This window comes from Hemicordylus capensis, chromosome 3 (assembly GCF_027244095.1).
Source record: "Hemicordylus capensis ecotype Gifberg chromosome 3, rHemCap1.1.pri, whole genome shotgun sequence".
Classification (NCBI taxonomy): Eukaryota; Metazoa; Chordata; class Lepidosauria; order Squamata; family Cordylidae; genus Hemicordylus; species Hemicordylus capensis.
Window position 1 is genome coordinate 53,901,900 of NC_069659.1, and position 25,630 is coordinate 53,927,529.

At 42.6% G+C, this 25,630-nt stretch overlaps 1 protein-coding gene across 5 annotated transcripts in view; it reads right to left on the reverse strand.

The window, feature by feature from the left end:
• Positions 1-25,630, reverse strand: part of SENP7 (SUMO specific peptidase 7) — a 75,136-nt gene that overhangs the window by 49,317 nt on the left and 189 nt on the right. The window contains exons 1-7 of one of the 5 annotated variants that reach the window (XM_053306241.1): positions 25,356-25,510; positions 20,433-20,484; positions 15,841-15,942; positions 12,698-12,798; positions 8,898-9,095; positions 7,705-7,899; positions 2,839-2,948 (exon numbers count right to left, since the gene is read on the reverse strand). In XM_053306241.1, coding sequence (XP_053162216.1) covers positions 2,839-2,948; positions 7,705-7,899; positions 8,898-9,095; positions 12,698-12,798; positions 15,841-15,942; positions 20,433-20,474 — 748 coding nt within the window. In that variant the 5' untranslated portion in view covers positions 20,475-20,484; positions 25,356-25,510. Of the gene's footprint in view, positions 1-2,838; positions 2,949-7,704; positions 7,900-8,897; positions 9,096-12,697; positions 12,799-15,840; positions 15,943-20,432; positions 20,485-20,921; positions 21,176-25,355; positions 25,511-25,630 lie in introns of those variants that run through there. The other 4 variants (XM_053306239.1, XM_053306242.1, XM_053306240.1 and 1 more) reach the window with 4 other exon arrangements.

A 25,630-nucleotide genomic window follows, 5' to 3' on the forward strand; every position in this document is an offset into this window, starting at 1 on the left:
GCTGTTGAGATGGGGCCTTGTGTTGTTGATACGGTGACCATTTGGCAGTCTTCTGTGTTTTTGTGTTTGGAGAAGGGTAGGACATTTAACGTGCCGTGCCTTTCAACTTCTGCACCTTTTGGAGAGTGTCATCTGTCTCTTCTGCAAACAGGCTGGAGCCCTCAAAGGTCCTCGACCCTAGCACAGGCCTCATAGTTCAACCCCAACCAACGCAGCCAGGCATGCCAGCTAAGTGCCACTGATGTGGCTATAACCTTGGCCGCACTCTCAGCTGAGTGCCTGGCCGAGTACAGCTCCTGCTTGGCCACCTCAATAGCCTCCTGAAAGAATGCCTTGGCTGGATCCCTCTTGCCCTGAGGTAGCAGATCCAAAAATGGGCCCACCTTTCCCCACAAAAAGTGGTTATATCTTGCGTTATACGCTTGATAATTAGCCACTCTTAAGTGGAGAGCTAAGGCTGAATAAAGTCATCTCCCAAAGGAGTCCAATTTTCTCCCCTCTCTGTCACTGGGTGCCGACGGGCTGTGGCCCCTGGAGCATTGCAAAGAGGCATCCACCACTATAGAATTTGGTGAGGGGTGGTTCTTCAAAAAGGCCATATTGTCCTGCAACTGTACTCTGTAGAAGTTTTCCAGGCACCAATTAGGTTGAGAAAGAGCTGCCGGTTTCTTCCAATGGCCCTTCATGACCTGCGGTAACACCGAATTGAGGGGTAGTGCGGAGGTAGTGCCTCTGAACAGATCAAGCTGAACAGCAGATCCAGTTCTCCTTTCTGCTGGGTACCGAGGCTAACACCCAGGGCTGAAGCCATACGTGGCTTCGGCTGATTTCCGATTTACTAGGGAATAATTTCAAACATACATGAGGAACAAGTGTGGGAGTAGCTGTAGCAGAAAGAGAAATAATTCATTTAAAAAGCCTCATTTTGCCTTTCTGTATCCCTTTTAATCCAGTCTACATTCTGTTGGTGAATTTACGTGAAAGATTGCTCATAACTCATTGTCGTCAGATCACGGAAAGCAAGTAACTGCATATGAACATCCTTAACTTTTGAGAAAGTTTATCCTGGGAATACATTTTCAATACTACATCACTCCTAGTTGATACACAGTTCAATTTGTAAGCAATGGAGGAGACCTCACTTTTCCAAGACAAAATTATCCAGTCAGATATTAGTTCAGCTGAGAGAAATCTTGCGGCAAGAAACTATATGAGTACTATAGGTGGGACTCGGGAGTGACTTGGAGATGGAGCTGCACAAGAGCTCAACCGGCGAGCAGGGAGAGGCAGAGGGGTGGGCTCAAGATCAATCTTCCCATGGTGAGCCCATGTGGTGGCAGTGGCAGCAGTGAACAGGGCTCTCAGAAGGACATGATGATGCCCCACGCAAGAGCTTGAGTGGCGGGTGGGGAGAGGCAGGCGGGCGGACAGATGGAGGATTGGTGGGAGAGAAGAGCAACTGGGAGCCAGCTAGGCAATGACTGGAGTCTGAGGTGATGAGGAAAGGTGGCGGGGTGGGGGAGAGCAGCCACTGCAGAGGAAGCACTTTCTTGGAGGGTCAGGGGAGCAGCAGCCAGTGGCAAGAGAGAGCAAGTGAGCGGCTCTTAAGGATCACTGTGTGGGTGGCTTGGAGGGCGTGTGTGCACGTGCAGCCGCGCACCCTGGAGGGAACGGTGGTTCCAAGCTGAATTCTGACTCTGGAAAGTACGGTCTTGCTCTACCTTTCTTCCTCCATTTATGGGTTCCACCTTGTTTCTTAATAAGTGGTGTTTTAAGAAATATTGTAAACACACCTAGTTCTGACAGGCACTTAAGGGGACACACACAGAAATAACACTTTTATGCCATATTAAATCAGCCTGAAAGAATTAGTACCTCCAGTTTGGTACTCAGAGTAATTACAAAAGATAACTATCACTCCAAACACAATCAAATATTAAAGGCCTGGAAAACTATTTATCCACCAGGACTGATAAAAGGGTAATTAACTGTGCTAAGGATTAGACTGGGCTTGAGTTTCTGGCATGCTGACCTCTTTTCATAGGAAAAGGTTCTACTACATTTAAAAGAACTTCACTTTCAATGAGGTATATGCTTAAGATTCCTGCCCAAGAAAGTTGTATCAGGATTCTACGCTAGCTGCACTGTGGTCTAGGTCTGATTTCAACAATGAAATTAATGAGAAGAGCACAGATTGTTACTATGTTTGTAAAACAATAACACTTTGTGGAAATAACATTTGTATGAACTGTTTTGTTAACAAGTCTTAACAAGGTTAAGACTGCGGAAAAAATAATTGGGTGTACTCTTCCTACCTTAGATCAAATTTATGCCACCAGGTGTTATAATAAAGCTGTAGAGATAGCGCAGGATCCCACGCACCCTGGAAATGATCTTTTTCAGCTTCTGCCTTCGAGAAGGAGGTATAGGGTCTTAAAGACTAGGACCAGCTGCTTGAGGAGTAGCTTCTACCCAAAAGCGGTCTCAGCTTTGAACGCAGCAAAACACAGCTTCTGAGGGGTTTTTTGTATTTAGTTTTTAGAGTTTTTTAGTGGGTTTTTAGTGGGTTGATGGGAGGGGGGCGTATGGGTATATGTTTAGATTATTCTTGTTAGGTCCTGTAGTAGTGGTTGTAGATTCTTTTCAATCTCGTTGTTCTGCACAGGACAATGACAATAAAGATTTATCTATCTATCTATCTATCTATTTGTGAATAAATTAATAGGGACTGAGGACTGTGTCTCAGAATGGACAAAGAAACACCCTATCTTAGCGAACCCAATTAGTTTAAATACCATATACAAATATTAAATATATAATAATTTGTAAATTACAAACCTTCTAGCACCACGTCACATCTTTTTAGAGCTGGAGAAGAATTATTACTTTCTGCATCTTTTGATGGTTTCTGAAAATGGTCATCTGGCCTTCTTTGATATCTTCCATACCTGGAAAAGACAACCCCAAAATTAAGCTTCCTTCTATCTTCCAAGAATGATGAATAGTTTAGCTTACACTAAACTAATGTGTAAACATTAAACCATTATGACTGAAAGTAAGTGGCTGTTACATATAAGTGTTTTTTAAAGCCCAATTACAAAAGGCAAATATATATTAAGTAGCTGTTTTGGCACTTACCTCAGAAAGAAAAAAGACAGATGTTCTAATTTACACTAAACTATATTTGCACTGTTCTTAAAATTTAAAGGAACTCACATGTATTTTTATATCCTCTATATTTCCTTTATATTTTATATACTCTAAAGGTATTTATAAATTAACAAAAAACTGAAGTTAGCAGTTGCTTTGTATTTACCCTCTATACATCTTTGTTTCTGAAAGGTGTTGGCTTTCAAAACTCCAAATGGTGTGTGTGTGTGTGTGTATACACACACACACACACACACACACACACACACACACACACACACATCTATCTATCTATCTATCTATCTATCTCCGAAGTACAAATATGCCACTCTGAATATGCCTTATCAAAAGTATATACTACCGCAGTTTCTTAAATCAGAATGGGGAACAGAATAGGGGGCCAGTGCCTCATCTTATTGTACTGTAATAAAAGCTACTAGGGATGTGTACAAACCAGTTCGTAGGCCATGTTAGAGGCCTGCAAACCGGTTCGCAAATGGCACGGTCTGGTGGTCCGACGCCGGGGGGCGGGGGGGGAGGTCGCTTTAAGGGCGGAGGGGTTGTACTTACCCCTCCCGCCGCTTTCCCCCCTCTGACACGCCATTTTATAGTGAAATTTTTGGGGCAGCAGTGTTCCTCCTTGCCGCCCCGCCCCCCTGTTGCCTGTAAAAAGTGGAAGTAACTTCTACGCATGCGCGCGCTGTGCAGCATGTGTGATGTGTGTGGCACGCGCATGTGCGGGAGTTACTTCCGCTCTTTACAGGCAACATGGGGGCAGGGGCAGCAAGGAGGAGCACTGCCGCCCTGAAAATTTCACTATAAAATGGCGTGCCAGAGGGGGAAAAGCGGTGGGAGAGGTAAGTACAACCCCCCTGCCCTTAAAGCGACACACACACCCCAGCAACGACCTCACCTCTGCAGTCCGTGCACATCCCTAAAAGCTACTCCAGGGTTCTGTCACAGCACTGACAACACTTTTGGTAGAATACAAATGCACTATTTAGGAGCTCTGTTTTCTGTGAACATTGTACCCAGGTACAGCATATACAGAAGCATACCTGTAAGCCCCCCACCCTGCCCAATGCTCTGAAACGCCCAATGCTCTCACTCTGTTTGCAACATTTGTTTGAAGAGACAAAACATAACACTTAGGGAGATATCATCCCTCTGAAATCATGGGGAGGATCTTTCCCAAATACACTATTTGTTTCTTCAAACAAATGCTATATATGTAGTGTATGGGGAGCAGGGTTTCAGCTCACACCAGTGCAGAGGCAAAGTTTACAGGCATGGTTCTGTCGACTATATGGGAAATAACATGCCTGAACAGGGATAAAGGTATTAGATCAATGTTTAAGAACTTCACACTAAACTTTCCTTTTCCTCTTCCCATTTCTTTGTCTTTGTCCATTATTGTTTAGTTCCCTGCTGTTCTTTTGGAAAAGAAAAAGTGAAAGTAAGACCAAAAGACAGCCACTTACTCTGTTTCAAATCAGATCATATATCCTTTTTACTGTCTTTAAGGTAACTGCTAGTCCTAATTCAGCATTTCATAGCGAAAACTGGCACACACCTGAAACTAGTCTGCATTCTCATTTCTACATCACTGGTGTAATTTGCAAGTGAAGAGAGAAGGGAACCAGCTACTTCACACATACTCCTATAATGTCATAGCTTGCTTATGTGTAACTGAAATTCTTCAAGTTAATTATCTGTGCAATCACACCTGTGGGATCTGCACCTGCCCAGTGCATTGTTCGGAACTTCCTAGAGCTTAGCCTCAAGAGTTTTTGGCACAAGCCATGCTTTCACAGAGCACATGCCCAAATAAGTGTGGGTTGAGCTCCCAGTTCCATAGACTGCGGCACCAGAAGGTCAGGAAGACAAATAAGAAAAAGGAATTCTGCAGTGGGGAGGAGGGAGGGTTGTGTGACTGAGCAGATGAGCACTCACAGATAATCAGTTACATGTAAGCAACCTCTTCTTTGTGGTCTCTGTGCATTCACACCTAGGAGAATAGCAAACTACTTTACCTGGAAGGAAGGTACAGAATCAACAGTTGAACAAAGATAAAAGGACTGCTCTATCAAAAGCCATAGAGTAGGCGCACATGTGGAGAGTGTAGTGCTGTACAAAAGTGAATGGTTGAGATCATGTAGCTATTTGACAAGAGGTCAGAATTTGCAACACCCTAGTTAAAGGCAGCAGCTGCTGCCATAGCCCTTGTGGAATGGTCCTTGACAGCAACAGGGTGATGAGCCAGTGACAGGGCAATGAACCAGCTGGTATGCCAGTCTAATTGTAGAAGAGATCCATCTCAAGAGATGTTGAGGAGACTCAACAATCCTTGGAAGGAGAAAAATTGCAGGGATGAAAGAGTGGAATGCATCAGAATGAGGTAGCTCAGTGAATGCAAAAAGAAGGGCTTGGCAGAAACTAAGCAAATTTCCCCTCAGAAAGTGGGGAGAAAAAAATATACCAGGAGTGGTATGTTCTGCATGATATGGAAGGCGGAGACGACCTTTGGCAGGAAGAAGAGAAAAATAAAGTAATGCAAAGCAGAATGAAAAAGAGAGGCAAACCCATGTGTTTTAAAGTAACTAAGAGAAAGTGTTCCTCACAATGTTACTATTATGGTGGTCAAAGAAAAATGGAGGGAGGACACATGTGCCATGCCTAGCTGGGTACATGCTCTCACTCCAGGGGATGTGGCTTTCACCAAAAACTGTTGAGGCTAAGCTCTAGAATGTTCCAAACAAACCTTTTGCAAGCACAGATCCCATAGGTGTGCTTGCAGAATGAAGAAATAATGTCTCCACATTGATATGAAGGATTGCTTGTTATGTCATTTAACTCATACACTGACTCATAAGTGTGTATTTAATGTAAATCATAAATCATGAAGTACAGGTGGCCCTCGTGATTCGCGGGGTTCAGTTCTCACTTATAGGCGTGAATTTGGAACCACAAATAATGAAGCCTTACCCCTATGGGAATCCAGGGATTGGGTTCTTATGCAAATTAAAAAGAGCTAAAGAGAGGAGGCGGCAGAAATGATTTTAAAAGTACTGTACTATGCTCTCCAGCAGTGCCCCCCCAACCCCCAATTCCTCTGATTTTTCACATGGTGTTGCTGACCATGCAAATGGTGCCTGCACATGTGTGGATGGCATGTGCGTGCTGATGGCACATGCGGCTTTTTGGGACCAGTATCACCCCAGCAAGAAGCTGGAAGGGAAGGCAGAGAGCATGTTTTAATTTCCTTAAAAGAGCTCAAACCATGATTCGAACCACAGTTTTAGCACATCCCTATACCAAACCCCAATACATGTGCCTTTTAAGATATTGAATGAAAGAAGTATGAAAGAAATAAAGTAATGAACAAAAACTGTCACTTGCTAGAGGCAGAGGCCACCATGATGACTTCCCCCCCCCCATTATTACAATAACTCACTGGAATAAGAATAGCCTCAAAAAATAAACAGGTGTGCCCTTAGCTCTCAGGCATGCCCAATAAAACTGGCCACTACTAATTAATCATCATCATCATCATTATTAATTTGATTTCTATACCACCCTTCCAAAAATGGCTCAGGGTGGTTTACACAGAGAAATAATAAATAAATAAGATGGCTCTCTGTCCCCAAAGGGCTCACAGTCTAAAAAGAAACATAAGATAGACACCAGCAACAGTGACTGGAGGTACTGTGCTGGGGGTAGATATCTTTAGTCAATTAATGTACAAATTAAATGTGATAAGTTATCAAACAATATTAAAATATTCATCAAGACATTGTAAAATCAATATGCACTCATCCCCTTTTCCATTTAAATCTGTCCCCTCATTTACAAGGTGAAGGGTAAGGTGCTGCTATTATCTGTTGCACAGAAGTTAGACAACACAACAGTGACAAATGGGATTCTAGTATGAAAGAACAATCATATGGCTACTGATTTATATTGAACATTGAAGTGTATGCAGCTGATTCCTAATGCACTATAGCTATTCATCATACTTAAAGCAAACAAACCCAAAGCTTTAAGCCCCGTTTAACCTTATGCAAGGGGATATTATGAGAGCTTTTAATTTATTTCGATGTTCAGATATACCTGTGGTTTAGAAAGGTTTTAAGAAAATGTATTTCTCCATGGAAATTCTTGGAGGCAAACATACAGAAGATATTATACCCAAATGGACAATCAATGTAGGTTTTCAGTTTCCCCATAATTCATTTCCAAAGAATGCCTATGAAGGAAACCATTAGCTGAAATAGACTCTAAAAGAGCATGCAAACATGCTCATAAGCACAGGAAAGACAGAAAGAGCATGATGAAGCTAAAGTTATTTTAAATCTTATTGATTTCAGTAAGTAAGTGTATATCTCTCATGCTGAAATCAACGGAGCCTAAAAGTGCTCAACTTTGGCACGACTGCATCTTGTGACTGTCACCTCAAAATCTATAGTTCTGTATATATAAGTTTCAACCAAATCATAGTTTAAGTGATAAATTAAGGACAAAAACCACTTTTAAAAAGTGTGCTGAATGACATACCTTTTAGGGGAAAAACAGCTTTGTTGAGAACTTATTTTTTGACATGATTCTAGGCAGACAACAGATGAGGAGGTGTGTTCATCTGACTGCAACTTGAAAGCATCAGATAGATTAGCATCAGTTAAAAGGTCTCTTTGCACGTACTTTCTTCCTGTTTTCGTCCTCAGAATATTCGTCAAGGTAACTTTGGGTTGCCTGTCACACATATAATAATTAATATTCTGAAACTTGTACAAGGAATGTTTGGTTGAATTCATGTATCGTAAATGTTTAGGTAATTTCAAAGGTTATTAAACATAACTGCCAAGAAGTCTGCAATAATAAATAGAAACAGACTGTGGCAAGTAAGTGAAGTGTCCTAAAGGACAGCTCAAGGACAGATTCAGTTAAAAAGCAATTAGAAGCGATATTGCTGGGCTTAAGTTGCCTTTGGCATCTTAGGTGATGACTTGTGATTTCATTAAATGCCATGCAATATTGAAGCATGCATCAAACACATGTAGTAAATAAACTAAAGAAATCTGTGTTGAACAGAAGAAAACATGTTCAGCAAAAGCAGATTTTGGATGTCAGCTGAAAGCCTACAAATACAAACATGAGTAAATTGTGGTATTTTGCTATCTGTTTCAGAAGCCACTCTGACAGATATTCTTGGATGTCTGAATCACATCTGATTGCACTGGGAAAAGAAGCACCAAAATACACATAAGCAGGTAGTATGCTGCTAACAGTAACACAATTCTGTCCTCTCTGCAAAGAGAAAGACTTGGAAGAAAATGTAAAGAAGATCCAAGGAGTGGGGGGCCCCTATTTCTTTTACGAGAAGAAGAAGAGGGAAGATTGGAAATAGATTTCTCTTGCAGATATGAATGCATATTATTGTTGTTAGGTACTTATGAGAAGAACTCAGTATGTAAGTATCTGAATAGCTTAGTTGCAATTAATCCCATTGTTATAAAGCAATCTGAAGTTTTACAAGAGATGTGAGTAGGAAAATTCCCTCTCAAGTGAAACAATCCAAAATGGAAGTTATACGGATGCTTCATAAAGATGTGTTCAAAGTGAGAAACAACTAATGACGACAGTGCATCAAAGAAGACTGACTCATGGAAAACAATCACATGCAATCGATTCTCATGATATGTAGGCAAAGTTGTATTATGTCTGAGACAGCCAGACTTAACAGAACGTACCTTTTAGGTATTAAAAGGCTTTGGTCAAGAGGACTTAATATTTGCCATATCTCTACACTCTCAACAGATGATGAAGATTGTAGATGTGACTGCAACTTGACACCATGAGATAAATTAGCATCAGTTATAAGTTGTGTCTTTATGTATTTTCTTCCTATTTCCGTCTTCAGGACATTCGTCAAGATAACTTTGGGTTGCCTGCCATATATATAATAATAATGATGATGATAATGATGATAAATAAGGTAATGAAGTCTAGATAAGATACATGAATTCAACAAAGGTTCTTTAGAGGATGTAATAATCCCAATATTCTATTTTCATTTCAGATGACTTCAGCCAAAGACTTGTATTGTATCTTTCTGTACAGTTAATTATCTTAACTTTCTCTGTCTTTCTTTCTATACTACTCATTCTGCATAATCTTTCTAGAGATCTCTTGGGCCTGGCCTTCCAGGGTTTTAAATGACTGATAAACTGTTTAAAATTGTTTTAAATTGCTGCCCTGATTTCCAGGGTTTTTTTAGCTGTTTAATTGGTTTTATTGTGTTTTAATAGTTTGATTTTAACTGTTAACTTGTTTTAATTGTTTTTATCATGTTGTAAACCACCCTGAGCCATTTTGGAAGGGTGGTATATAAATCAAATAAATAAATAAATAAATAAATAAATAAATAAATAAATAAATCGATATGGCTCTGTAAAGTGTATAGAGAGTGCATGGACACTGCAGTCCTTTTTAGACTGCGGTTAGTAAATCTTGCCAGAAAAATTACTCAGGGCTTACTGGTGATAAGAGGCACTTGGTATATGCAATGTGGTATGCAACAATTTACTTACTGTGTTTACAAGTGACAAAAGTCAATAGTATCCCTCAGCTGAAAGGTTATGAACAACAATGTTGGAATATGCAGCTGCTGAGAGGTGCCTGATTAAAAAAAACACTAAACCCCTTGGATCACAAAGTGACACCAAGGAAGTCAGCGAAATCACAACTTGGTCTTAGAAAGCAAGTCTTAGCCCATCAAAATCCCAGCCAGCATCCATAATCCCATCCATTGTTCTACTCTCTGAGTCTAGCTCAGACACTCTAAATTCACCAAGAGGTTCCAATAATCTTCATTCAAGGACCCTTGGATGCAACCTCAAGGATTCCACTGGAATCCAGGACTGTTCAGCAGTGCTGAACTGGTGTCCCTTTAGTGACCTTATAGCAATGTAAACCAAAGGCTTTTATTCTGACCAACTATAAGTCTTCAAATCCAAGAAACGATATGAATGCTACATAAATACTCAACAAGGCTTTCCTGAGGAAATCATGTCTTTATCACAATCATAGCATGTAAAGAAGACCCCAGAAATTTTCGATATAAGAGATAACTGTAAATCTGTACACAGAAAGCTTCTGAATCTTGGAAATTTACTTGCCTCTCAGAATTGCTTTAATTAGCGTTATGCATATGAAAAATGTAGTTCTATCTCCCACATGACATCACTGCTGGCATTCTAAGAATCACTTCACAAACGAAATCATCTCAGAATAACTATACAAATGAAACTAACCCCAGTGGTAGCAATGTATAGAGCGCATTAGTTTTGTATTTAAGAATGCATGAGTTTCTTTACAACTGCTGGCAACAGAAACAATTGGAACAATCTTAATTACATTGGTCAACGTGCCGGACAGCATAACATAAGCAGTTCTGCACTGCTGCAGGCATCTAAAACAATGTTGGTGCTGTTGCGCAAGAGCAGTCTTGTGCAAATTCTTAAAATTGTGTGATCATGCTTGCATGATGCTACAGCCATTATTTCCAGGAGCCATAGCATTTGCACAGCATGACTGCACAATTTTACATATTATTATCTATCTATCTATCACATTTGTACACCGCCCTAAACTTTCAACTCTGGGCAGTTAACAATCACATAAAACCAGTTAAAACATATACAAAAAACTTAAAAACAATTTAAACAATTTAAAAATCAACCACAGATTAAAACCTGAAAATTTAAGAAGATGAAAAGGCTTGGGTGAAGAGGTGGGTTTTCAAATGCTTTTTAAAAATTGTCAGAGATGGGGAGGATCGAATTTCAGTAGGGAGCGCATTCCATGGGGAAGCAACTGAGAAGGCCCATCTCCACGTGGCCACCAGCCAAGCTGGTACAAAGAGCTCTTGTGTAACAGTGTCAGCGTTATTTTAGATATCTGCAGCATCACAGGTGGTGTAGAACTGCCCATGGTACACTGCGTGGCACGTTGGCCATTATAAACCACCCGGCTCTAAATCCAGCATAAAAGTAAAATGAAAGCAACACAAACAGGACAGAGTCTAATCAAACTAGCATATGTATAAACGCACATTCTTTGCCAGCTCCCAGCATTCTCTCTTTGAAGAGTGTGATAGAGTCCAAGATGCTATCACACTCTAGCAATGCAACACAAAACAGAATCCAGAGACACACACAGCCCTTCCTCAAACATCCCTGCAAAATACGGTTTCCACTATCCCTTGCTCTTTCCACTATCCACAATGATGCCTATATCACTAGCCACATTTCAACTCAAAGGTACAAAACTTATTTGCCCCTTTAAAGTTGCTGAAAGGATTTTTAAAAAGACAAAAATATATTGTAATGTGCACCATCCCCAAGACACAACAGGAATACAATCTAAATGAATAAAGAACACAAACAGCCTGATTCTATGATCTACTGAACCAGCACATAAGAGTTTAGCATGGGACTATCCAGATCATGATTATGTACTGGCATAACACCTGAGCAGGGGCGGAGTTACCGTTGGGCGAACAGGTTCAAAGAACCCTGGCTGCGCCCAATCAGGGGCCACGCCTTGCGGCCCCCAACATGCCCCCCTCGCATCTGACTTCAGACACGGAGGTGCTGGTTTTGAGCTGAATGGCTCCCATTCAGGAGTTAAATGGCCGCTGCATTCGCGGCGCAGCCTGGAGCGGCTCTTCCCTGCCTTTAAGGGAAGAGCCACTCCCTGCCTCTTCCTTTAAGGCAGGGAAGAACCACTGCTGGCTGTGCTGTGAATGCAGCACCAGCCTAGGCAGCTCCTGAAGGGGCCGCGCGGCCCCTTCAGGAGTTAAATGGTGAACACAGCATCAGCTTAGGTAGTAGAGGTAGTTAAATGGTGAACGCAGCATCAGCTTAGGTAGCCGTGCGACCCCTTCGGGAGTTGGACACCATCTCCCGAGTCCCAAATGGAGCCTTGCGGCTCCATTCGGGAACCCGACCACACACCCTGCTTCTGATGTCAGACACAGGGGTATGGCTAGCCCCGCATCTGACGTCAGATGCAGGGGGCGGGGTGAGCAGGGCTGCCACCACGGCCGCACACGGGCCTCCAGCGGTCAGGCTCCGCACCTGCACCTGAGGAAAACCATCCTGGTTGTCTGTTTAGAGGATAAAGATGAATATTTTTGCAATATTACAGAGAGAGAAAGGGAGAGAGAATGGTTTATCAGTGTTCCTTAAACATTCTAGAGAAACAGATTGCAAAAGGCATCATTTTCTGAGGCATTCTCCTCCTCTAATGCATGATGATGATTTCTCTAAAAGAGTGCTTATTATCTACAGTTCTTAAAACTATTGGTATCAAATATTTAAATTTTTAAAAATCTGCTCTCTAATTAATCACGAAACCTTTGTAGTCATCAATACAAATATTTTTCTATACATCAACTCAACAATGTAGTCCTATTTCATAGGTTTTCAGTAGACAAAATATTGCATAAAGAGACCTAGTTGTGACTTCAGAATCATGCTCCACTTACCCAAAAGCTGATCCTTCATCACTGATGCAACATTTTTCTAACTGCCTTTTCCTCTTCCAGTTTGAGTGATACACGTTCTTATTTCTAGGTCTCAGCTTCCACTGAAATGGGTGGTTTGTGGGGTACGGGGGGCGGGGGGGAAGAGTTAGAAGAGAAAAATAATTAAAGACATGAAAATATAGCAAGAGAATTAGTAGAATCATGAAAAAGGAAGAGTTATGCCTTGAAAGGGAAAAACACATTACAAGCAATATGAAGGCATCAGTAAAAAGAAGTGATCATCCAGTTTACCCAAATGATAACACGCTCAGTATAGCCAAACAGAAACACTAAGCAGATAATGAAAGAAGATTTTTCTTTCTTTACTACAGAGAAGGCAATTTTTCCTACCTTCTACAGTACAACTTGACTGGAAGCATTTTGCTTAAGTCCATAAATGATATGCTCATGTTTGGTCTCCTTGTGGGTACTGATCTTCTCCCTCTGTGATTAATACGCAATTCAATTCTATCCAAGTGAATCTACCAATCTCCAAGGTTTCATGTTTCCCCAACAACAGGCTGGTACAGACAATATTTCATCCCCCAACACATCCCCCACCTCTGCGCATGCAAATGGCTACTGAGCAAGCTCAGGCACAGCATGGGCATAGCTAGAGAGAGCGCTGGTGGTGACAAACACACTATTTACAGGAAAGACCACACCTCTAAATGGAGGCATCTTCCTAGATCACTGCTGCCCAATATAGGTGTTTCCCATAGTCTGTCTGTCTGTCTGTCTATCTATGTAGTTAGTTTCCCATAGTCTGGAAAACATATCAGCGGGGATTCGAACCGGCAACCTCTGGCTTGCTAGTCATTTTCCTGCTGCGCCAGTGTGGTGTAGTGGTTAGAGTGCTGGTCTAGGACCGGGGAGACCCGAGTTCAAATTCCCATTCAGCCATGAGACTTGCTGGGTGACTCTGGGCCTGTCACTTCTCTCTCAGCCTAACCTACTTCACAGGGTTGTTGTGAGGAGAAACTTAAGTATGTAGTACACCGCTCGGGGCTCCTTGGAGAAAGAGCGGGATATAAACGTAATAAAATAAATAAATAAATAAATAAATAGATAGATAGATAGATAGATAGATAGATAGATAGATAGATAGAGAGCCATTGATTACAGCCTCATATATATCCTACTGCTGTTACTTTGGAATGTTTTTAGAATTGTACGCTAGATAGATTTATACAAGAAATGATTTAATTGATGTCTCACACATATAGCTTAGCCTCTTCCTTCTTAACACCTTTGACTTTTAACAACTCTTTGGAGCAAAAGGCACCAGGAGTTTGCTGACAAGAGAAACTGCCCATCTGCAAAACTCAGATTGTTTTAAGAACAAAAGAATACAATGTTTCCCGATAACACAGACTGACACTATGCAGGAGAGGGCCCTCATCTCCTCCAGATCTCCTCCAACCTTCCTCTGACAAACAGTTGTCATGAGAGAGAAGTTTTATGGCACAAGCCATTGACACTTTTGAGATTCATGTCAAATGTCTCCTATATTGAAAGAACCTGATATCCAGATCTAAGGATTTCATCACGACTATAAGAATTCCACCCTTCAGACATGGCTTCAGCAATCTTTGCCTACCAAGCAATACTTGCTCATGTGTACACCCCAAGTACCTGATGCATAGCTGTGGAGCTAGCAGAGGTCCTTGTTCCAGCAGACAAGAAACTGCTCAGTGATTCAAGAGCTATCTCTGTCTGTGAATCTCAACACTAGCAATTCCATCTGAAGCCTTGTCTACAACGCTCTCCAGCAACAAACACTAGCCTCCCTCACGGCCATTTGGCCACGACTAGATCTGGTAATATGCCTCTTCCAGGAACCAGTCTTTACCTCCAAAATCCCTCCCCCTTACTAAAACCAGGCGCTCTGCCACCCCAATCCTAAGCAATTCCCTCTCCCTTCTCCTTTCCAGTCTCTCTATCTCTTGTTAGTTAGATTAATTACTGAGATCACATGCATACAACACATATGACAGTTAGGAATTTCTGCACTACATTACGGCTAGAAATATGATTGAGTTATTTGATCTACTAGATTGGCATTCATGCCACTGTGACCAATTTGCCTTAATAAAGCCCATTGAACTTTATGAGAGTATTGTGTCTTCTTTCTGCCTTCTAATCCAGATCATACATGGCTGTCATATCAAAGAACTAAGCCAATGTTTGGCTAGAGTGAACAAGCCTCATTCTCATTGCTAACTCCGAAGCATATACAGAGTGTGAATCAGGCCTGGCTCACAACAGCATGCACAGGAACGTATGGGGAAAGGCGGCATATTCTACTCTACTCTACTCTACTCTACTCATTCATTCATTCGGAAAGGGGGCATACTATCTATCTACCTATCTAGTTAGTAATTACATTTATAAAGCGCCCCATCCAGAGGCTCTGGGCAGTGTACAACAACTTTTAAAATGACATAAAAATACACAATCCAAAACACAGTGATAAAAACAATTCAAAAACAATTAAAACCATTTAAAACCAATTAAAATACTTTTTAAAAAACCAACACTTTACAAGCCTTGGAAGGCCAGGCCAAACAAATAAGTTTTTAGGGCTCTCTTAAAGGCCAGCAGTGAGCATAAACTGCGGATATCTGCCAGGAGTGCATTCCATAGACCAGGAACAGCTACAGAAAAGGCCTGGATCTGAGTCACCACCAGACATACTGGTGGTAACTAGAAACGGAAAGTAAGCATGACTAAACAACAAAAGCTAAAAACTGACTTTTCTATTTTTGGTATCTATTTTATTACAGGCAAAATGTCATGTCTTAAAACACATCGGTAGATAGGTCTGAAAATATTCTAATGTTTTATCATTATGATCACTCTTCTTGAACTTTTAAAGACATTTGATAAATATTTGTTCCTTTGTATAACATGAAGTAAAGAAATCTGCACATAAACCTTAATAACAATTCAGCATGTATCATGAAATTCTATATACTTATGCAAACTCCTGCTATGCATATATAGTCATCTATTCAAATAAAAGTAAATCCACTTGCATTCTGCAATATTCTTTTCAAACTCTACAAGCTAGGTAGGGTAGACAGCAAGTAGCTTCTATTTACCTCTTGCAATGGGCAGCTGAGGGTGTCTGCAAGCCTTGACAATGGGGACTGAACATGAATATCATCCGAACGTGCGTTTCGTTTCTTCTTTGGTATTCGAAACTGGAATGAGATGTTACATTCCCATTTGTTATGCAAAAGAAAAAGAACATATTAAAATTATGATATTCCCATTTAAAAGTTGATACAATGAGTACATAAATATTTATTATTTATATATTTATTTATCATATTTATATACCACCTGATATGCGTATCTCTAGGCAGTGTGCACAATTTAAAACACAACAAATATAAAACAGAGTAAGAACAGTTAATTTTTTCCACATATTTTAACAATTAAAAAAAATTAAAACAATTTCATGGGATAAATACAAACAGTTTAACATTAATTTCAGATAAAAGCCTGAGAAAGCAGGTGTGTCTTAAGGGTCTTTTAAAAATATATATTTAATTTTAATAATTTTTTAAACTTGTTTTAATAACTATTTTATTCTATTTTTATTGCATTTTATGTATTTTACTCTGTAACATTTAAATATTTTAAATGCTATACACTGCCTAGAGATGTACATATCAGGTGGTATAAAAATATATGAGAGAGAGAGAGAGAGAGAGAGAGAGAGAGAGAGAGAGAGAGAGAGAGAGAGAGAAAAGCAGAGATGGAGATACTCTTATTTTGACAGGGAACATATTCCAAAGCCTTGGGGCAGCCACAGAGAAGGCCGGGTCCCAAGTAGCAACCAAATGAGCCGGTGACAACCATAACCGGACCTCTCCAGATGATCTTAATAGGCATAGGGTTCATGACAAAGAAGGCGCTCTCTTAAGTACCCTGGACCCAAGCTATTGAGGGATTTATAGGTAATAAACCAGCACTTTGTATTTCACTCAGAAACATAGCAGTAGTCAGTACAATTATTTTAAAATTGGTGTGATATGGTTCCTTCGAGTTGTCCCAGAGACCAGTCTGGCTGTCACATTCTGTACCAATTGTAGTTACCAGCATATGCAACACTGTTTTAAGGTCATTTACCTCCATAAATGAGATTTGGAATCTACCAGAGTTGGAGGAACAGAACCACTCTAAAGCAGTGCCACCCAATCCCATCTTCCTCAGGAAACCCAGAAGAATATCATAGTTGATGGTACTGAAATCCACTGAGAGATCCAAAAGGATCAGCAGAGTCACACTCCCTCTGTCAACAGCCAATTGGAGATCTTCAATCAGGCCGATCAAGGCAATATCAATACCATAACCCTCTTGAAAGCTGGTTTGACATGGGTCTAGATAATTGATATTATCCCAAACTGCCTGGAGCCAAGAGGCCACCAGCCGTTCAGTCACCTTGCCCAATCATGGAAGACTAGAAACTGGTCTGAAATTAGCTAAGTCTGAGGGATCTTGGGTTTTTGTCAAATAAGGTCTAATAATAACCTCCTTAAGAAAAGGAGGCGTCTTGTCCTCCCTCAGAGAAGCATTTATAATATTTACCAAACCCTCTCTGATAATACAATTACCAGATGAAATAAGTCAAGTTGGGCAAGGGTCAAGAGAACAGGTTGTAGGACATAAAGTCTGAAGTAGTTTGTCCACATCCTCACGAGTCAAAAACTGAAGTGATCCAATCTAATCATATAAGAGGAACTTCTGGACACCTCCACAGTGGACTCCACAATAACTGTGGAATCCAGTTCGGCCTGAATATGAGAGATTTTACCCACAAAAAAGTCATTGAAGATATCAAAGCAAGTGACTGGTGGTTCCAAGTTCAAATTCAAGGGGGAGGGGCACATACTAGCCCTCTCACAACCCTAGACAACTCTGCTGGACATAAATTTGCAGAAGCAATGTGTGCAGAAAAGAACCACTTCTTTGCTGCTGGCACTGCCAGAGCATAGATCTTCAAATGCACTCTGTGTTGTGATCTGTCAGATTCGCACAGAGTCTTCCTCCACTTGCAGTCTAGACATCTACCTTGCCACTTCCGCTCCTGTAGTTCTTCCAAATACCACAGGGCTAATTTTTAAGCCAATTGGAGAGGATACTTAGGAACAATTGTGTCTACAGCGCTAGTGAGTTCATTATTCCATGTTTGCACCAGAGCATCAACAGAACCACTAGCAGAGCCAGCTCTAAACCCTTCCAAGGCTTCTTGGAATCCTATTGGATCCAATAAACTCCTTGGACAGACCAACCTAATAGGTCCTTCACAGGTGGGTTGTGGTTGCAAGTCCTACCTTAACCAGATGGTGGTCCATCCATGACAGTGGGGAAATGACAGAAGTCCCCACCCACAATCCTATTGGAATCCTATTGGATCCAATAAACTCCTTGGGCAGACCAACCTAATAGGTCCTTCACAGGTGGGTTGTGGTTGCAAGTCCTACCTTAACCAGATGGTGGTCCATCCATGACAGTGGGGAAATGACAGAAGTCCCCACCCACAGAACACCATCATTATCAGAACACAAGACCAAATCGAGCATGTGACCAGTGTCATGCATCAGTCCAGAGATCAGCTGGAATAAACCCATAGTCGTCATGGCCGCTATGAACTCCTGAGCCGTGCCTGACAACCCAGTTCCAAAATGAACACTGAAGTCCCCCCACTCCCCAACAACAACCTGGGCCACTCCAATGCCAACTTGGCAACGAGGTCTGCCAGCTCAGTTAGGGACTCTGCTGGGCAGCAGGATGATTGATACACCAACCTAAGTCCCAATTTATCCTTGGTCCCCAGGTTTAGATACACACATTCAATTTAGGTCAATTTCCTGACAGGGATCCTGGTGAGGGAGATGGAATTCTTACAGACCACAGCCATCCCACCTCTGTGCCCACATCCTCTCTTCTGATCCACCAGAGTATCCCACCAGGAGAAGGTGGAACCAAACAAGACCACTAGCTTCTCCCATCCAAGTCTTTGTAATGCATACCAGATTGGCTCCTTCATCCCTAATCAAGTCATGGATGATCTCAGTCTTTTTTTGTACTGGCCTGGCATTACAGAGTAATAAGGCGAGCTTTTGTGGGTAATTGGCACTGCTCTCCAAAGCCAAAGAGCTGGTAGGCCTGCTGGAAGGGGAAACAGTAACTAAATTACTGATTCCCTTCCTCTGTAATGACCTGCTGACCTACCAGCACCATATCTTCATCGATTCCCCAGCACCACTGGAATAGCTGCCCCAGAATCACCCCCCACCTCCCCATCTCTGGACAGCCCAAGACACATATCTTTATCAGGGCCAACCAATTACTAGACAAGAATAATATTGTGGTCATCATGAATTTTCCTTTTACGAGTCCAAAACAATATGTTTGATCCCATCCCTCAGTCCCATTCCCAAAGAGCTGCCGGCTTCAGTGGTCGCCTGCAGGTGGCCATCCCCCAGCGCTGCTCCCCAGTTAAGGGCCAAAAGTTTAAAAGCCCAACAGGCATGTCTCTCACCCACCCTATCAAGCAAACCTGGCCCAGGTGCTCAATTAACAACCATTATAAATAAAGTTATTCTTCATTAAACATAGATGATTAACTTGCAAACATCTTATAATGGCCAACATCCTGGCTGTGCACTCATCTGTTGGGAGCAAGCGTCCTCACTGTGGAGAACTTTCTGAGCTCTGTGTCACACCCTTGATCTCAGATAGCGAGGAGGAAGGGGAAGCTGACAGCCTCTCAGCCAATGCAGGAGTGCCTGAGGGGCAGAGCCTGGCTGTCAGTTCCCAAGAGACGGCTGAGGAAGGTCCGGCTGATGTTTCAGAGCAGGCACAGCAGTCTGAGGCAGCAGAGACAGCGATGGACAGACTAGAAGATGATCTGTGCAGGCAACCCCCACTGATTCCACAGCAAAGGCGTGTCAGAAGGCGAAGAGCACAGCTGGAAACTATCAGGAGGAGTAAATGCCTCTTGCAGAGGGCTGATAAGCCTTGAATCCCTGCCAGCTGAGAGTTATCAGCTTGGACTATAAAGCATGTCAACAGCTTTCTGTTAGCCTCTGGAAGACAACATTTGTCAACTCTCGTGTTGACAGCTTTCAGCCCAAGCCTGATATAGAGAACTATTCCGAGCTGCGTTTTGTTTCTGCAGCCCAGTTTGTATTGTGGACTATCTTCCTGGACTTCCCTTCCAGGTGGCCAGATTGCTGACACTCTGCACTACTTACTGAGTGGGGGTGGGGGGAGTTCTTCACTGATCTCTCCTTCCCCAAAAGTGCCATGCATCACCCAAAAATGTGTCCCTGAGGATTATACAGCCCCCAGGGACATATTTTCAGGAGGCACAGGGCACTTCTGGGAGAAGACGAGATGAATGAAAATACCCCTCACTGTGTGGTAAGTGCTGTGGAGTTCAGGAAGCTCTCCACAGTAGGGAAGCATCTTCCTGGCATGTGGCACAAGATTAGTCAGGATGCCAGTCACAGAAATTAAGACCTTGTAGTTATGGTCATGTCTTTTTTTGGTTTCCAATAATACTTCATATATTTGTTTACTTATGTTGCTCCATCCCAAGGGACTATGTATTAGGAAAGCTGCAGAATATTATTAATCAAACTGCTAATACTACAGATGAAGAACAAAGAAAACTTACTTTGAATGAACCTGAAGGTGCAGTTTTTCCACATCCTTCCATTGTTGTTGTTCTTTAAGAGAGAGAGAAAGTAATAGCATTCAACATTTCCAAAAGTAGCCAATTAATTTTCATGCATCCCTTAGGAGATAGTAACTATTTCCCAGATGTTAAAGATATGCACATCCCTTGCGAAGGCTTCTCTGATGTTTGTTCCCCCTGTCCAGATCTGTATATAGCTCCAAGGAAACTGTCACTGATTGTAAGGTTGTCAAGACACAACACAGAGATAGTAACTAGATTCCCCTGCTATTTTCATTTTTGTTACTGTAGGAATGTTAACTGATTAGAAACAGAGCTGCAGTGCATTGTTTGGGAAGTTCTAAGCTGAACAGAGAAGCAGAATAACCACCACAGTTGGAATGCCTATAAGGAATAGCAAGCAGGAAGAAAAAAAACCATTTTCTTTGCCAAATATTGGCTCCAAAAGAAAAATGCTTATATACTCACAGTGGGTACTGTATATTCTGTATTATGGGTGTAGAGGCAATCAACAATTCTGACATAGGCCTGGAATAGTCACAATGCTATCTCTTAACCTCTCCACTGCCACCTGCGTGCTTCACCCGCTCCCTTGGGCTTGCATGCTCCTGACTGATTGATTGATTGATAAATTTATATACTGCCTTTCATTCAAACAATTTCAAGGCAGTTTCCAGCAGAATTTAAAAACAAGATTATTAAAAAGACACAATTAAAATATTAAGCTAAAAATATTTAAAAAATCTGATTAAAAATTTAAAACACAAGCATTAAAACAGTACAAAATACAAAGAGCAGCAGCAGAGACAATCATATAAAAGCCTGGGTAAAAAGCCAGGATTTAACATGCTTTCTAAAAGCTTTGATGGAGACCGAGAAGTGAATAGCTACCAGGAGAGCATTCCAGAGTCTGAGGGCAGCAACAGAGAAGGCCCTGTCCTGCTTGCACAACAACTGAGCCTCCCTCATTGTCGGCACCTGGAGCAGAGCCCCCTCAGATGACCTTGTCAAGCGGGCAGCAACCCTTGGGAGCAGGCGGTCCCTCAGGTATCCCAGGCCCAAACTGTTAAGGGCTTTAAAGGTCAAAACCAGCACCTTGAATTGAACCCAGAAACAAGCTGGTAGCCAGTGCAGCTCTTTCAAAATGGGTGTGATGTGCTCCCACCGGGCAGCTCCAGATAAAACCCTAGCTGCTGCATTTTACACTAGCTGCAGTTTCCAGATATTCTTCAAGGGTAGCCCCATGAAGAGTGTGTTACAGTAATCCAGCTGTGACATGACTAAGGCATGGGTAACTGTGGCCAGATCTGCCTTCTCGAGAAAGGGACGCAGCTGGCGCACTAGCTGAAGCCGTGCAAAAGTACCCCTGGCCATCACCCTTCCCTTCCTTCTCTGTGTGTAGATTCCCACCTTCCTTTTCAGTGCTAACTAGGGATGTGCCTGAACTGTGGTTCTAAGCATGGTTCAAGCACTTTTAGGGAAATTAACACCATACTGACCACACAAATGATGCCTGTGTGGATGCCATGTACATGCTTATGGCATGTGGGGTTTTCTGGAATCAGAGCTACTCCAGCAGGAAGCTGGAAGAGCACCTGCTCTTCATTTTCTTGAAGTCCCCCTTCGAATTTTCCTAAAAGTGCTCAGACCACACTTCGAACCGTGGATTGGGTACATCCCTAGTGTTAACTATGGTTAGCGTTATGTGTAAGCTTATTTAAATGGAGCATTAATGTCTAGGAATGTACACGGAACCAGGCGGGGGTGGCTCGAAGGGGTGGAGGGGTAGGACTTCAAGCACAGGGGAGGGTGCGATCTTACCCCTCCCCCCACCAGTGCTGGAATTCTGTAAAATCCTCTGGCGCGGTAGCATAACCCCCCACCGCCCCTTCTTCTTCTTTGGCCAGAAGTACCAGATGTGCATGTCACATGCCAGATGGCCTCATGTGTGATCACAACATGTGCACCCGCGTGCCTGGTACTTCTGGCCACTTCTAGCCGAAGAAGGGGCAGCAGGGAGGTACACTGCTGCCCCGAGGGATTTTACAGAACTCCAGCGCCATGGGGGGGGAGGGTAAGTGCACCCTCCCCCACCTTTAAAGTCCTACCGCCCACCCCCGCCAAATGTTCGAACCGGCCAGTGTTTGAACCTGTTTGGAGGCCTGTAAAAGAGCCTCCAAACAGGTTCATGGACATCCCTAATAACGTCCATCCTTTCTCAAAATCAGGTTACTGGGACCTCTTGGCAGTTCATGGGGATTTTGATAATCTAGCAGATGGTGCTCTTCCACAAGTGTTCAAGTGGTGCTGTTATTTTTTTACTGTCACATTATTGTCAGCTCTGTGTCTTGTTTATTTATTTATTTATTTATTTATCGTTTTCTGTGTCTTCGTCTTTTACATTACATGCTTAGTAGCGTTGTGACTATAGAGTTCTAAATTCTCCTTTGAGAGAGAAATAAATTAACCTGTGTTACAGTTCTTTGATCCAGATTGTAGGCTCCTAATGAAAACTGGCAAGAAATCAAAACAATGTGTGTGCAAATCAGAGTGATACAATGTAGCCAGAATGTTATGTGAACAGTTGCCTTGCAAAGAATGCTTGTAGTCTCACTATCAAAGAAAAGGAGCCTGAGAAGAGGTATAACAAATGGCAGACCAAACTACGAGGAAGAGAGGTTTGGGGGCAGGTCTGTAATCAAAGGATTTGGGGCAAGATCTGGGCATTGGGACTTCCTGCACAAAACTTAGTTATTTATTGTTTCCATACTTTTATGGTTTTGAATGCTTCATGTTGATGAATGCTAATTATAGTGCATATTTATAGTCAAGAATTCTCACTTAGCCCCATTTGTGGGCCAGGTCACACTCAGAAAACAACTCTGTGAATTGCCCTAGCTGGGATTCACGCTTAAAGACTGGAAGTGCAAATCCCAGCTAGGGCAATTCACAAAGTTGTTTTCTGAGTGAGTCTTAGGCAGGGCTGCATAATTTTGTTCGATCCACCTGCAGATTTTGGACGACTCCTCCCAGCATCTCTGATTATTGGCCACTGTGGCCAGGGATGAAGGGAGCTAGTCCAATAACAGTTGGAGGGCTGAAGTTGTGCATCCTTGGTCTAAGGCAAACTCTAAATCTTGACCTAAGCCTCAAAAAGAGTGATCCACATCAATGCATCATCAGTGGTAATTCTAACTTGACTTCCTGAAGTGTTCAACAACACTTGGTTTTATCACAGACACTGTTTAACATCAATATGAATCCACTAGGAGACATCATCTGGTGCTTTGGATATGGGTATCATCAATATATTGTTGATACCCAGTTCTGTATTTCATTAGTTGAACATCCAGGAGAAGCTGTCACTCTATGAAATTTTTTCACAGGTCCCTACTTCTTGGTCCAAGCAGGGGAGTGGTTGGTTGGTTTATCGTTAGATTTCTATACTGCCTTTCATTAAAACAATCTCAAGGCGGTTCACACAAGAATTAAAACAAGACTACAAAAATTACACAATTAAAATAACAGCTAGAATATAAAAATACAGATCTGGTTAAAAAAAACAAGCACAACATAACCATAAAAGATACAAAGCAGCAGCAATAGGAACAGGAGAGAATAGGAGAAGAGAGTTGGTCTTGTGGTAGCAAGCATGACTTGTCCCCTTAACTAAGCAGGGTCTGCCCTGCTTGCATATGAATGGGAGACTAGAAGTATGAGCACTGTAAGATACTCTCCTTAGGGGATGGAGCCGCTCTGGGAAGAGCAGAAGGTTTCAAGTTCCCTTCCTGGCTTCTCCAAGATAGGGCTGAGAGAGATTCCTGCCTACAACCTTGGAGAAGCTGCTGCCAGTCTGTGAAGACAATACTGAGCTAGATAGACCCATGGTCTGACTCAGTATATGACAGCTTCCTATGTTCCTAATCATATAAAAGCCTGGGTAAAAAGTCATGATTTCACAAGCTTTCTAAAAATGTTGAGATGGTAGTTGTTCCTCTCAACCTGAGTCCCAGGAGACCCACTGCATCCTCTCTTCTCCAGTTAAGCACTTTCTAGCTTAAGCAGAGGCGCTGAGGTACCTGTCCACAGAGCTACAAAACATTGGGCAGGATGTGTGTGGGGCGGTTGGGGGGAGGGAAGATAAAAGGAGGAAAAAGCACCTCCATTTGCCCCATCTTCAAATATGTTCATAGGTCTACACTTCCTCATGTGTAGTTCTAAGGAGCTCACTTCTACTTGTGCAACCAGGGCAGTCTTCTTTCAAGCTGCAGCCCTCCACAGCACATGCCATTCTGTTCGGGTGGGGTCCCCCATGTGGAGGGCAGAGAGGGATGCAAAGAGAAACAGGAGATGAAAAAGCCCCCTTCCGTAAGCAGGCAGTTCTATTTAGGGCTGTAAAAATATAGACACGCCCCGCCCCCGCCTTATAATGCATGCTTATGAGTGAAACGGACACAACTGCAGAAAACATGCCCGGAATTGCGCTGAACGTCTATTAAGATGCCGCAGAACGCTGCGCGTTTGCTGTAACAAACCACTACCGTGCCCCCTCTGCAAATAAATACAATCAATCAATCATTAATTAATTAATTAAAACTGTATGCGAAGTCGATGAGCCGATTAGCAGTAGTTTCGAGTGCGAAGTGGATGGGGCGTAACAAGGCTGGAGTGGGCCCGGAGACAAAATTTTAAAATGGGCCCCTCGCTGATACACACACACACTTCACAATATATTGTCATATGACATGCCTCTGGGGGGCTCCTCGAGGCGTGGGGGCCCCCAGGCAGCCACCTCCCCTTGCCTAATAGCAGTTACGCCCCTTATTAAGCAAAGTCTGGAGTGTCCCCCTTTGGCCATACAATGCCCAAGGGAGACTCTGCCATACAGTGTCATGTATTTACTCGCGAGTAAGTCCCCGAAGACAGGCGAGCTGCTTATTGACTCTCCCTCGCCGCCAGCAGCGGCCAACGACTGCCCGAACGAGCTCCCTCGCCCGCCCGGCGCGCGCATCATTTCAGGGCGGCGAGTTTATTTAGACGCCCGCAGCCTTCCCTTCCGCCGCTCACGCGAAAAGGCCCACCAGTCTCCCAGGGAGGACCTAGCGGCTTGGTGCGTAGCCTAGAGGAAACAGGATGGGCATCCCCGCCCAGAGGGCTTGGCTCCGACCGAGCCGCCC